Source organism: Aquila chrysaetos, chromosome 17, assembly GCF_900496995.4.
Source record: "Aquila chrysaetos chrysaetos chromosome 17, bAquChr1.4, whole genome shotgun sequence".
NCBI classification, from domain to species: domain Eukaryota; kingdom Metazoa; phylum Chordata; class Aves; order Accipitriformes; family Accipitridae; genus Aquila; species Aquila chrysaetos.
The window spans coordinates 23488541-23502132 of NC_044020.1; the positions used below are offsets into that span (position 1 = coordinate 23488541).

At 37.8% G+C, this 13592-nt stretch overlaps 1 protein-coding gene across 4 annotated transcripts in view; it reads right to left on the reverse strand.

Moving 5' to 3' along the window:
* The window catches only part of ANO2 (anoctamin 2), a 203910-nt gene that overhangs the window by 104433 nt on the left and 85885 nt on the right, over positions 1–13592 (reverse strand). For all 4 annotated transcript variants that reach the window (XM_030040823.2, XM_030040822.2, XM_030040820.2 and 1 more), the window contains one exon: positions 11309–11391. In XM_030040823.2, coding sequence (XP_029896683.1) covers positions 11309–11391 — 83 coding nt within the window. The remainder of the gene's footprint in view (positions 1–11308; positions 11392–13592) is intronic.

Genomic DNA, 13592 nt, shown 5'->3' on the forward strand with positions numbered 1-13592 from the left:
GTATATTGCATGAAGCATTTCTTTACAGTACAGATTTAGAGATACTTGATCCTGATCATATATACATGGATGTGAAAGAACAACTCCACTCTGCTGTAAAAAAAGTGCGATTCAGAATCAATTCTTTGTCTGAAAATGGGAAGAGTTCTACACTTAGGACAATAAGCTAGAAATAGTTGTGATGACTTGAAGAAGGCCAAATGTCCATGTAGGGATAAATATGAATCCCACGATGCTGGAAGTTTGCCAGTACAGCTGCCAGACACTTATTGAAAACCATGTGAGCCAAGGTACTTTGAGGCCAAATGAGTGCTCAGAGTAGAAAACGATAATTCCCATCCTGAAAACAAAGAGCCAAATCATGAAATTTTTACTCAGACAAAACTCATATTGACGTCAGTGGGAATTTTCCCTGAGAATGGTCTCCAGGATTTGCCTCAAACATACAACATGTGTATCCACTATATATTGCAAATTAAGGCTGTGTAGGTAATGATCCATTCTGATAAGAATATACAATGTGAACCAATCTCTCCTTAATTTCTCTTTGATTTAGGAAGAAAGTGATAATGGAATTTTGCAAAGCATGCATGACAAACATCTGTATTGGTAAGAAAAAATAGAACCTTTGAAACTATCCCAGATTAACAGACCAAAGGAGTTATCAGCAAAAAATAAGCCAACCTACTGCTTCATTTTTACACTTTAAGGAAAGTCAAAGAAATACTGTGAATTCATTGAACAGCTTTACCCTAATATGCTGAACACAAGCAGAGCAGCAAAGCGTTGCACACTGGTAGGAAGGAAGGTTTCCACAAATGAGAACTGGAATGACCCAGCTGCTGCCCCAAATCAAGATGGAAACTTGGAATGAAAGGAACAGAGAGCCCAGCTGTTCTCTGCTGCCAGAGGGTTAATTATTACAAATCAATGACTAAACCCCTCTATTTCTTATGATGATGACAGGGAGGGGGGGAAGTCTAAGAAAGACAGTGTCATTCACACTAATGATCTCTTTAGACTGTCCTAGTAATGGATGTTCATCCAAGGAAAAGTACTTTCATATTTCAGCACACATGAAGGCATCACTGGTAGATGTTCACAATCTTTTTAGTCCAGATCACTTGCATAATAAATTTGATTTATGTAAAATTAAAACTAAAGCTTGTGTAAGTCATCTAACATTATTACAAGTTTAGGGATGTTAAAAGACAAAAGCCACTGTACAAGTACATAGGAATTCAGCTATCTAAGGTATTCTAAAGCAACATAAAACTAAACTAGTTTAAAAAAAAAGAACTCATAAGGTATATTATGGAAATATATTTGCCAGATAGATAGATATAATGCTTTTGTTTGCTCCCATTGAGCAAGAACAGCAGTAGTGCTTCAGAGGATTACCTGCAAAACTAAATTTTGAAATATGGCCTCAGATTTTTAAGTGCCCTTAAACTAGGACCAAACAACCAAACGTTGCCATTGCAATGGCAAGTTATCACATTTTGTGGGTAACTGTAGCAGAATATAGCATCATTTATTCTTGTTCATTATTCAATTCAAATCCAACCCATCTAAATACTCCTACATTGGTAAGTGGAATTGTGTGAAGCCAGATGTCCCTTGAACCATGGTATTGAAAATTTTACTTAAGATTATTTATTCTACTGCATGATAAGTCATTGCTGAAACAAATGAGCTGACAAACATAAAGAAACCCAGCTGTAAAGTTGGATGTTAGCCCATTGAAATGGGGCATCACCCAGCTTGTCAGTGGAACAACTTCCAGCTTAACTTACTGCTCTAACTTTGATAAAATACTACCTGCCCTGTAGAAAATGTAAAATGTTTGTGCATATCACTGTAATGTTTATTGGTTTTAGTTGTCCTATGGTAGTATCAAGTAGTTGCAGTCATGGACTAGGACACTTTAGCTGCTATAACCCTTTCTCCAAATAAATGTTCTTAAAGAATGGATTTTTTCCCCTCTTGGGCACTGTTCTCTTTTTTTTTGTCTGATAATGTGTAACAGTGGGAACACTTGGCTGTGAGGGCACTCTTTAGGGGAGCATGTTTATGGAAATTCTTCTCTGTCAATATTTAAGAATGAGTGTACTTTGGATGGATTACAGATTTGTAGCTCTCACAAAAAGAAATACAATAAACACTGCAAAGTCCTTTAAATTTGATCTAAAATAGCTGTTCTGCAAATCGTAACATTATGGCCTCAAGAAAAAATATCCTACAAATTAGCAAGGTTAGAAGTCAACGGTTTCCTCCAACTAAGATAAGGTATTTTTCTTCTAAGCAAGATGAAAATCATGAGACACTGCACCTTGAACTAGTCATTGGTCCAAGGTTACATATTGCACATTATGTACAATGACCCCAAGAAGCTTAGAAGTTTAAAAGAAGATCACTGATGCACGAAAGGGGCAAACATTTTGTAGATTCATCCTATTACAGCTCGTCAGAGGTCACAGATTTTAGATCTATGATTGCATGGCCAAGTAGCTGTCAAAGTTGAATGCTAAATCAAACTTACAGTACTTCTGTCAATTCCATGGATAGAACTACTGCAAATGTAATTAATTTCCCTGTCTTTCCCTTACCTGAGATAGATAAATGAATGTAAGGTAAGAATGTTTCTAGCATGCCAGATCTCAAAAGTCTCTATCAGTCTCTCCCATTTTAATAAGGATGCCTCATAAATAGCCCAGGAAACTCTCTCCCAGGTAATATCAGATCGGATTTTTGTTTATGAAATCGTATTTTCTCAGCACTGGCTATTTTTAATATTTTTGGAATTTTCATTTCCCTGGAGTTTTCTTCCTTTCAGCCTCTGTGCACCTGGAACCCGTGGCTTACAGGCAACCTGGCTTAGTAGGTAAAAACTATGGGACTTTACATAACATTCCAAGGTACACTTCCCAAAACATCTTAAAGCACATATATCAGAGGCAAGCTAACAAAAGCTTTATAATATCCAGAATTATCTGGTTCCAGAAGGTGTACATTTTGACCAACCGCTGTCTTTCCAAACCTTTCTGAAGTTTTCAAGTCGAACCATGTTCCAAGTTAGAGCATTGGCTCCTCACTAACGTAGAGAAATACAGATACTTTAGCTAATCTGAAATAAAAATCTCTTTGACCATAAATATTTGTTCAGTCTTTATTAATTTGTTTCAGCCATACCATTGCCTTTTTTAATTGTTTCCCACAAATGTCCCAATGACTGGATTTACAGCCAGGAATGTTAATGAAAACAACTTCTTTGAAGCAAACACGAATGCTGAATTTGTAGTCAAAAGCTTTCATACTTGAGGCTTGAGTTTCACAGCAGCATAATCCAATCTAAGCCTGGTCTCCCATGCTCTCAGACTCAATTCCACCTTGCACTAGCCACGCATTTCCATTTCTGTCCTCACACTGACACCAGTGCACATGCAGCTGCATGGTATGACCAGGATAAAACCCTTCCCCTCACACCCCTGGCTGCCATTCAGCTGTATCAGCTGTCTGAACTGTTCACCACTCGGTTGTACGATTGCCAGCATGCACGTAAGAGGAAGAACAAGATTGCATGGCTGGGATAGTAGCACCACAGTAGTGTGCAGTTAGACTGGCTTAAGCTGCTATGCAGCTGCAATCTATAAATGAAGCTGCACGCTACAGATGAGCTGATTTAATGGCTCACCATTGCTAAAAGGGTCTTCCTAACCCACACATTCTTCTCTTCCCCTGCCCAATGTCCTAATTATGCTATGTGAAAACTTAACCAATTAATTGGTCCCCTCCACCACAAACACTGTCCACTTTATTTCTGGAATTACTTCTTCACAGGTTTAATCAGTAGGTTCAGGTGACGGATGGGACACTACAATTAGTAGCATGCAAGTAAGGAGGGAATCTCTACCTAGTGGTATCAGTAAACTGTTGAGGCATTTCATGCACCCTGTGAGTCCAGATCTTCCAAACGAAGATTTCAGAGAATAACATGGCCAAATACATTACAAAAAAAAAAAAAAAAAAAAGAAAAAGAAAGAAAAACAAAACCTAGTGTCTTAATTTTATAAACTAAGGTGAATAAATCCACAGATAATCACATCAGCAAAAAAAATAAATTTCAGAAAAGAGAGAATCACATCCCCCATTAAAGTGAGAGGAGTTTTGATTTTCATCTGGAAACTGTGCCACATACTTTAGGTGCCTGAATTTACATTTTGGATGCATTTGCTCTGTTAGGTCTAAGGAGGCTGGTCATCCACCTTCTATGGAAGAGCCAACAGTATCTGGATGTCTAACTTCCAGACTCCTTTAAAAATATCAGTTCAAGATGTCTGCCTTAATGCACTCATATTTGAAAATGCTGTGATAGGTATACATTCAGAGATGGTGAGAATTTCGTTATTCTGTAATGAACTATTACTGGGCAAGCCACAGATCAGAAGCTTTTCACACAAACCTACACATAAAAATGGCAAAAACTTTCTACACTGCCTAGAAGAAATTTAGTCTTGCAGTAGAAGTAGCAGAGTAGGCTGGAAGCTGGAAAATGAGATCTAAAGAGTCGGTGGTGTTTTACTGATTTGAAGTCAAGATCCAGAATCAAAAAAGTGCTTATGTTTTCCAAGGGTTAGAATTATTTCTATAGCTCCGACCCAGAGATGTGTGGATGAATCTAGAAGAAAACCACGCACTTATGTGCTCTTGGAAAGTAATGAATAAAGCAATGCCATTAGAAACTTGTACCAATAAAACCTTGTCTCACACCACATAATCACATATTTGATATAAGTATAATGTGGGAGAGTTTTTATAGGCATGAGTTTGCAACAACATTGAACTACTCATAAGTGTCCATATGCACGTGAAAATGAAGGAAATCAAACAAAAAAAGAAGCATAAAGCAAAAATAAAGAATAGGAAACAATTCTGCTGAAATGAGAGTTCTGAAACTCTGTATTAATTTTAAACAATTGGCAATTTTGGCTGTCATTAAACAATATCATGAAGTCTTGTTCTTAAATTTTAAAAGCCTTTCCCAAGTTGAAAAGTACTTTTAGAAATAACTTCTGCTGCATTTAGTACTTCATGCAGATTGACAGAAGAGCTACTTCTCATCTTAATTTAATCTTGATTAATCTTCCTGTATCAATGACACTTCATGGGAAAAATCACAGAATAAATAACAATGACAAACAAAATACTTTATGGAAGAATAAATGACATTTAGGTCCCTTTATTATAGTTCATTAAAATAAGAGTTTCTTAACACATTTCCGCATTATTTACATATGCAGTTGGGGTTTAAAAAAATGGCAGTCTCCATTCATACACAGGAGTAAATGCAAAATGCATTTTAAATTTAAAAGAAAAAATCTCATTAAAAAGAAAGTTCTTTCCCCACACAAGGGAATACATAATGATGTGGTGCCGAGGTGTCTGGAACAACTGCGTGAACTAGGACCAGATTCTGATCTCCTTATTAACACCAAGAGCAGGTTAATCTTGGAGGCTGTCAGCATATCTGCTTTACCTAATACTGAATCAGCCCAAGACATCTTCAGTGCACAGGAAAACTGATTTTGTTAGGTGCACCAGAGGAGGACAGAGGGGAGGAAAAATGGGGCTGAGAAAAAACAATAGTGTCTGAGAGACCTTTGTATGAGAGAGCTGAGAGAGGGAGTGATGTGACTTTGAGGGACCTGAAAAAGGCAGACAGGGTTTGTGAGACTCTGGGAGAGGAGAAGGTCCCTCTCCACCTCCTCATACCCGTCTCCCTCGGAACATACACTCCCTTGCACTACAAGATCCCCTACACTCACTCCATATCTTGCCTGTTCTGCAAGAAGCACATTGCTGGCAAACCTTGCTTACCCACCTGGATCTCCTGGGTCACTGGGAAGGAGGAGAGGAAGAAGGAAAGGCCTAGTGATGGTCCCAGTTCCTAGAGGGGCAGTGCTGGATAAAGATACGGGGTGTGAGGTCAAGGCAGAGAACTATTGGAAAGCAGGATTTTCCTCCCTGCTGCTCCTTTCCTCTACCAGTAGCTCCTATTTTCCATCATCTGTGCCATGACCGTGCCCTGGGCAGCAACAACCGGAGTAGAGACCTGTACTGCACAGGCTGGAAGAGCCCATTCCAGCTCCTTGTCCATAGCTCTCCAAGCAACTGCCCACCTCTGCACTTACACCAGAGAACGTGAAGATGTGAGTCTCCTCTCTGAACTCAGGGGACTGCAGGAGGAAAGAACTCATGCCACCCCGGTGACCCAGGCTTTGCGCGGCCCATCACAACATCCTGAGGAATCAAGACTACCTATAGGGAATCAAACAGCTTAGAGGCTTGTAGACAATTCAGTCCTGGAAAAGACAGAGGAGGTCATTATAATGGAAAAGGAATAAAAGAAAGGAAATGAAAGTGTGTTGATATGTCTGGTAGAAGACAAATGGAAGAGGAAAATTAACTAAAGCCCCAGCATATTGTGGGACATCTCTGGATCAACAGTCTTGGAATGAAAAAAATGTAATCATATATCTTTACCAACCTCTGGCAAGCAAAGGATTTATCACCTGCTTTGGTTCTTATAGTTTACAAATTAAAACATGTTTAAAGTGTGCCTTCATGTGTAATTTTTTAACAGAGCAACAGCTGGTACTAAATAGTTTCCCCTAAGGCCTGAGGGATAACATCCGTTTTTCAACATTCCTTCTCCAACTGTCCTAATAAAACCCCCATCCCCCTAAACATAGCACTTAAATCTAATGTTGAAAGGACTTGTTCAGAAGATCAGGGCTATCCTAGGATCATTAAATAATTAGTGTTAACAGGAGTTTAATGAGGGTGACAGAAGATTCACTGGAAGGAGTGATGAAACCCAAGGAAAGGTAGTAAAAAAAACCCACAGAGAGATCAAAAATATTTGGAAACATGGGCCCAACAGGAAAATCAGGGTAGGCATGGGAAAAATGTGAGACAGTGCATCTCATTCGCACAAGAAACCTGAGGATGTAGTGAGGATGAGAGATTTGAGACAACACAAAATATTGTAGCTACACATTCCCCTTTTACTATTAGTGACCATTTTTTCCCAAGAGGACTAAGCTGTGAATACACAGTCATTTTATTAGAGTCTGCTTTTCACTCCTCCATTTTTTTAGGCAAACAGAAAACATCTTATACTGCCTGTTTTAGTAGATACTATTAGAACTTCAGGAAAAGGAGTCTGCTCCTATAATTTGCAAGGGGGAAGACAAAGTGAAAACATCAAATTAATCAGATTACAACAAATTTTGAAAATGTAGTAGAGAAGATAGATTGATTTAAACCATGATGGAGTTAGGAAAGAATGGGATGTATCTGTAAACACATTTAATGTCACCAAGTTTGCTTGCTATTTAATTCTGTCTTGCCCAATCTACCTTCCTTATTACTTTATCTTAATTCAGTGATACTCCCCAGGGTATCTTCAAGTCTTCCCTTAAGTGTTCAATAATATTTTTTTTTAAAGTCATCAAATAGCAAAAGGGGGAATGAGACTTTGGGAATTAGAGTTTGCAAAAAAAGTTTGCAAACATTTTACGCAGCACAGGATTTTAACTTAAATTTGTAACTTACCAAACATGTTTCTAATGAAGACAGACATCTAAGTTCCTCCCTGTCGTACTGAAACAGTATAACAGCATGACTATTTGAACAATAACAAGACCTCCACTTGTTGGAATTTCAGTTAGTGTGGACTTTCTGTCCATTTATTCTTTTGAGTTCTGCTCCAAATTCTAAGATTTCTTCTTTTATAATTGCATTTCTATTTCAGTTTACAAAGGATTGTTGGTAAAATGAGTTAAAACCCCTTCCACCCAAAAAACCTAAAGCAGGAACATCCCAGGTCCTAGAAATACAATTTCTGAAGATTAATGGGAAGCCAATAGTTTCTACTCCCCACATCATTAATTACAGTCCCTCGGTATTTCTTCACCAGTTCCTTCACAATTAGAAGAGAGTGTGGATTCTGCCACTTCTACCCCTGCTTTATTGATCACTATATCCCTTATCATACAACCTGAAAAACAAACAAATGCACAACCTGTTTGATTGGGTTACACTAACGCCTATCTGTGGCATGACATGTTGAGTGCTTATTCACGTTGTTTCCAAGTTTTTCATGGTTCTGGTCTGGGTTTGTTTCTTTTCTTTCCCCCTCCCCTTTAGTTATCAGTTGCTCAATTGCTTTTCAACACAATTATCTATTTTACAGTTAGTACCCATTGCTACCTATTATTTTTGTGGATTTCAGATGTACAAACACAAATCCTCTAAGCCTGTACGGCTGCCAGCTGCAAATATGCATGCAAGCCTTAGGGAGTCTGCTTTCTCAGACTGCCGTTGCCAAGATATTTACAAATAAATGGACTAAATTAATCTCTCGTGTGACTCTTTAGAAGCAAAAGATTTGGCCCAGTGTGTTTAAAGAAAGTAATTTTACTGAAAATTTTATAGTCAAGAGTCCACAAAAATTACACTGAAAGCATTTATTTCAATATAATATTCACAATGTACTTCTCAGCTCTTCAATTTTTATGGTTGTTTTCCTCCCTGTTTTGGTTCTAAAGAAATTGATAATAATAAACAACTTAACCCCATCTAGTCTTAAAACTGTTAAACCTTCTAAACTTCTTCCTTGTCCCTTTCCTTCTTGCTGTGTTAAGTGATCCTGTGCATTCCACTTCTGGTTCCTTCTGGCCTAACCTGATCAGATGCAATTTTCCGTTTTCCAACACTCGTAAAGACTTCACCACCACTGAAACATGGTACCAAAATCTGTCTTACAGACAAATTTATCTTCATCTTTATGAATCTAATGGATAAAAGGTGAACAAAACCTGATCTAACTTTTGAATTTTTGCTGAAGTATCAAGAGCTGACAGAAGATGATACAGTGCATGGCTTTTTGCTTAAGATGTCAGGTCAAGAGACATGTCCATTTTGAGCATTATTCTTCAAGAAACAGCTGGATCAACTAGAAAATGTCCAGAAGGGAACAAGAATAAACAGACATCTAGAAAATGATTTAAGAACAAAGACTGAAAGAGCAGAGGCTAGTTCATCTTTTTTTAAAAAAAAAAAAAAAAGGGGGGGGTGACAGAGAGATATGACATTATGTTGAATTTTGCTGAAAAGAGGACAGAAGTAATCTCTTTATCTTTGAAAGAAAAAACAAGAAAAAAATGAACATTTAGCAAGGAGATTTCAGTTAGACACTAGGAAAAGCTTATTAGCAGTACGGATAAATAAGCAGTAGAATAGATTGCCTAGGGAGGAAGTGAAATCTCCACTGCTGGATTTATTTAAGAACAAATTAGACAAACATCTTTTCATAATGATTTAAGTAGACTTGATCCTACCATGCACAAGGGATGGCCCCTCAAGGTCCATTCCAGCCTTATTTTTATGATTCTACGTTCCTAATTCTTCAACTTGTGCTGCGATGTGTCTGGCACTTCTTCACTTGTCATAAACAAAGGATTCTTGCTGATCCCACAGTTCCTGTCCACAAACTTTTACCACTTCAGAGCTCTTCATCACAGGACCTCACAAACCTAGATTCTTTCACAGCATTTTGCAAATACTAAGCGAAACCTTAGGATTTTGTACTGCAAGTGATGAACTTGAAATTCAGTAAAATCTGGTGGGTTCATGAAGTATGCTGCAGAGCCAAGAGTTTGCTCTCCAGCCTCTCAGTTTGTACTGAAATTAGTACAAAATTGCTGTTGTCCCAGGGAGCAGTATGACATTCCACATAGGACAAGCAGTAATTTCTGATCTGCTGATGCACTTGGTCTGCATCACAACTTACAAACTGTGAGTACTGGGTTATACTGTGAGCATCACCCACGTCATAAGTGGATAGAGAGTAGTGAAAAAGCTGAGAAACCAGAGGCAAAATAGGGGAGGTTGTAGTCAAGTCATCAGCGAAGGAATACTTGGGAGGTCTCCCTTACACTAAAGACATTGCTAAAGGCTGCATTTTGGGATAGTGATGGAAGAAGAGGAATACTGGAGTCTGCTGTCTGTTCTCAGGGTTATTTTTGCATTTTATCCAATGATTCTTATCTGAGGAATAGACAAAAGTGGAACAATATTGTCACGATGCTACATCATGAAGTTCATGATGTCAGCTTACTTTTCTTCTACGTTATTTGCACTCTACATTGTGTTTGAGCTGAGCTTGAGTAGCAGGGCTGGAGGCTTGCATGCGGTCTGTTGTTTAAAGAACTGTGCTGGAACATGAAGAAACGGATTTAAATCCTCCCATCAAACCAAGGTAGGCCTAAAACTCACATTCCAGGAACCTGACCACATTTTATTATGTCAATGAAGAGAGCAAGGCACACTGAATTGCTCCATACAGGTACTCAGCTCACCATTAACAATAAAAGAGAATCTAATTGCTGCAGTTCTGAATTAATTACTGAATACAACCCTGTACTAGAACCACATCAGCATCTATTGCTAATAGATATGTAATGGAAGGTCCAAAGTCTACCTGTTCTTGGTATGATATTTACAGCTAGTAATCTAGCTGCACTCTTTTTAGCCAGAGTTAGAAATTAATCGTCTGGTGAGAGTCTCAGTAATTTAAACAGACCATAGGCCATGATATGTGAAACAATGCCTTAGAACACAACTGAAAACAAACTTAGGGACATTGTAAATACTAATAAACAAGTATGTCTCACTTTTCCGTCAATTTGGGTATAGCTAGGAGCTGCATGGGCAATTGCAAAACACTTAAAAATTGTTCTCAAGAAACGAACCCCATATGTTGTTTGCAACAGCTGAGTGGGTGAGTACCTAGAGCTCAGGATGTACCTAAGGCATCATAGATGCAGCACAGAGCTGCATGCAAATATTATTTATGCTACCCTGACATGTTACGGTCAGCGTCACAGAGACTTTTTGTTATACATAATGAAGTAACATCCATATGACAAGGTTTTTATTCTGTATCATTCTGTTACTGCACTCTGTACAATGGCATAAGGGCATTCTCAGCAAAAAAATGATCTGCTGTTATCTTACAATTAATGTTGAAAAGGATTATTAAATGCTGACCTGTAAGATATAAGTGATGATTTCTGTCATGATACATTGGTACTCAAAACTGTATCAGTTACAGTCCTTTAGAAAAACATAGCTATGAACTGCATTGGGCTGGAGAGCACTCATGAGAAATCTAAATATCAAGGCATATCTTCAGGTATAAAATAATTTGTCCAGTAAATTAGCACAGGGAGAGGAAACTTACTTCTTCTTCCTCCAGTCCAGTTAGATCCCAGAAGTAACTCAATCTCATCTGCAAACGCTTCCATTGTTCAAGGAACATAGTAGCTTTAAAAAAAATAACAATTTAAACATTATAAATCCAATGCACTATGGTGAATGTTTGGGTTACTTATAAGCCCCAACTGATATTTGAATCCCATTATGCTAGGCCCTTTATAAATAAGCACTACGAAAGACCCTCAGGCCCAATTTTAAAGAAAACACAAGCAAAGCATGGAAACAATAATTACTGTCTTTTTACAAATAAAATACAGAAAGATACAACATGGATTGCCCAAAGGCACTGGTAAATTCTTGTCAGAGACTGGAACTGAACCCATATCTGCTGATATCCACCCCAAGAACATCATCTCTCTTAATTTACCATGAGTCATTCTAGAATTCATGAGTACAAGACATCTAATGAAACAAAATGTAGCTCTAAATATTAACACGTAACACTCTAACTGGCCAAACAGATTTTGCTGTTTCAGTGTTTCTAATCAGTCAGAAACATGTGAAGAAGGTAGGTGTAGCCTGCTACTGAAATAAATCACTGATACCTACATGTAAACTAAGACCCTCAGTAATATGTAGAAAATAATGTTCTTTTGAAATACATTATAGTAGTATAGTTCAATGTTTTTGTCCTGCATAGACACAGTGATTTTGTTCTGAAGGACTAGCCAGAAGTTCAGTCTCCTGCTTTTCCTTTTTCATTAATATGAAGGAACAGATGTTGTACTGTTGTCTCATATTTACAGTCTCCTGACCTTCCTCTCGTAATTGCTGTTTCCTCTAGCTAGCCCTTTGCCTAGCTGCTCATGATTTATAGACTTAAGGATTTATTAGAAATAGCACTTCTTCCTCTTGACTTGTGGAGACCTACTTTCAGATTACTATATCAATCCTAAACCAGTATATACCAACTAAACCCACCCACTATACCAATAAAAGCTATACCTATAAGCAACCGTAGGCACTATTTTCAATTTTCTCATGCTTCACTTCACCTTTTCAGTAGGTGAAAAGGGGATTGTAAAAATATTGTTGGATCACAGCAGTATTTACATCACTTTGAACATCTTGTAGATAGCTCCACAAGACACACTACAGTGGAGAATTAGATCCAGCTTCCTTTGAATGCATCTACACTTGGTGTAAGCTGTAAGATAACACTGGGAAAAGTTAGACTACTATTAAAATAACCTGACTTTTACAAGACAGAATCTGTTCCAACAGTTAGCTGCAAGTATTTTCTGCACAGGTATCCTCCCATAAAGTATGAAATAAATATCACTTAAACGCAGGATTGGCAGTACACTGAAAGTAAATCCAGACATTAAGCAATTAAGTTGCTATCTCTGCTCCTTCCTTACAGAGGAGAGGACATATAAAAGCTATATTTAGCATGTTTTGAAAACTCAAGGGTATTTAGATATCCTAAATACAAAAACATTTGGTTATTTTATAGGGTGCTATTATTCATTCCATTTTTGCCTGTTATTCAAAAAGTTAGTTCCACATTTAGCTCTGTAAGAACTTATTTGGCTAGATGCAGTAGCTGTTCTGAAATCAGCAAGTTTGCACTGACTTACACTAGCAGAAAAACAGTCCCATTATATTCATCTGTCCTTCTAATAAACACATCTGACTACTGAAATTCCATATCCCAAAACACCAGTGACATTAAGCACAATTAGTCAGGCATTAATTTGTATTTTGTGAATATGGTCATTTGCAAACAGTATTGCTGGAATCACAAAGACACTTTAGGAGGCATCAAGATCATCTAGTGAAAGCATGATTCCTTTCAAGATAATAACCGTAGTAACTCATCTGCCTTTTACAGAATGGGGTAAGGCAAGCAGGATGAAAGACTTCTTGCGCCCAACACCATCATGAAATGCAGCCAGCTCAAATTACCATACTTTGCTCTTTTAACTATACAATTGTAAGTCATAAGACATGCGAGTTTCCGCATCACTATGCTATATCTTATGAAAAAGCATTCAGGCAACATTTACTCAAGATACTGTGAGGCAAGCCAATTAGGTGTGTGAATGAGATCTGTCATTCAGCAGAATGAGCTCTAGATAGAACCAGCACAGTCTCCTTCCTAGTAGTAAGGCAGCAAAATTTGATGTAATCTAATACTTAATAGGCAAGCTGGGCAGAGTTAGTAAAGGGTACTTTGTTTCACTTTGCTGTTCTTTGTATATGACGGCTGTATTTTCTTGCACTGACAAGCTCAGTTATCATGGTCC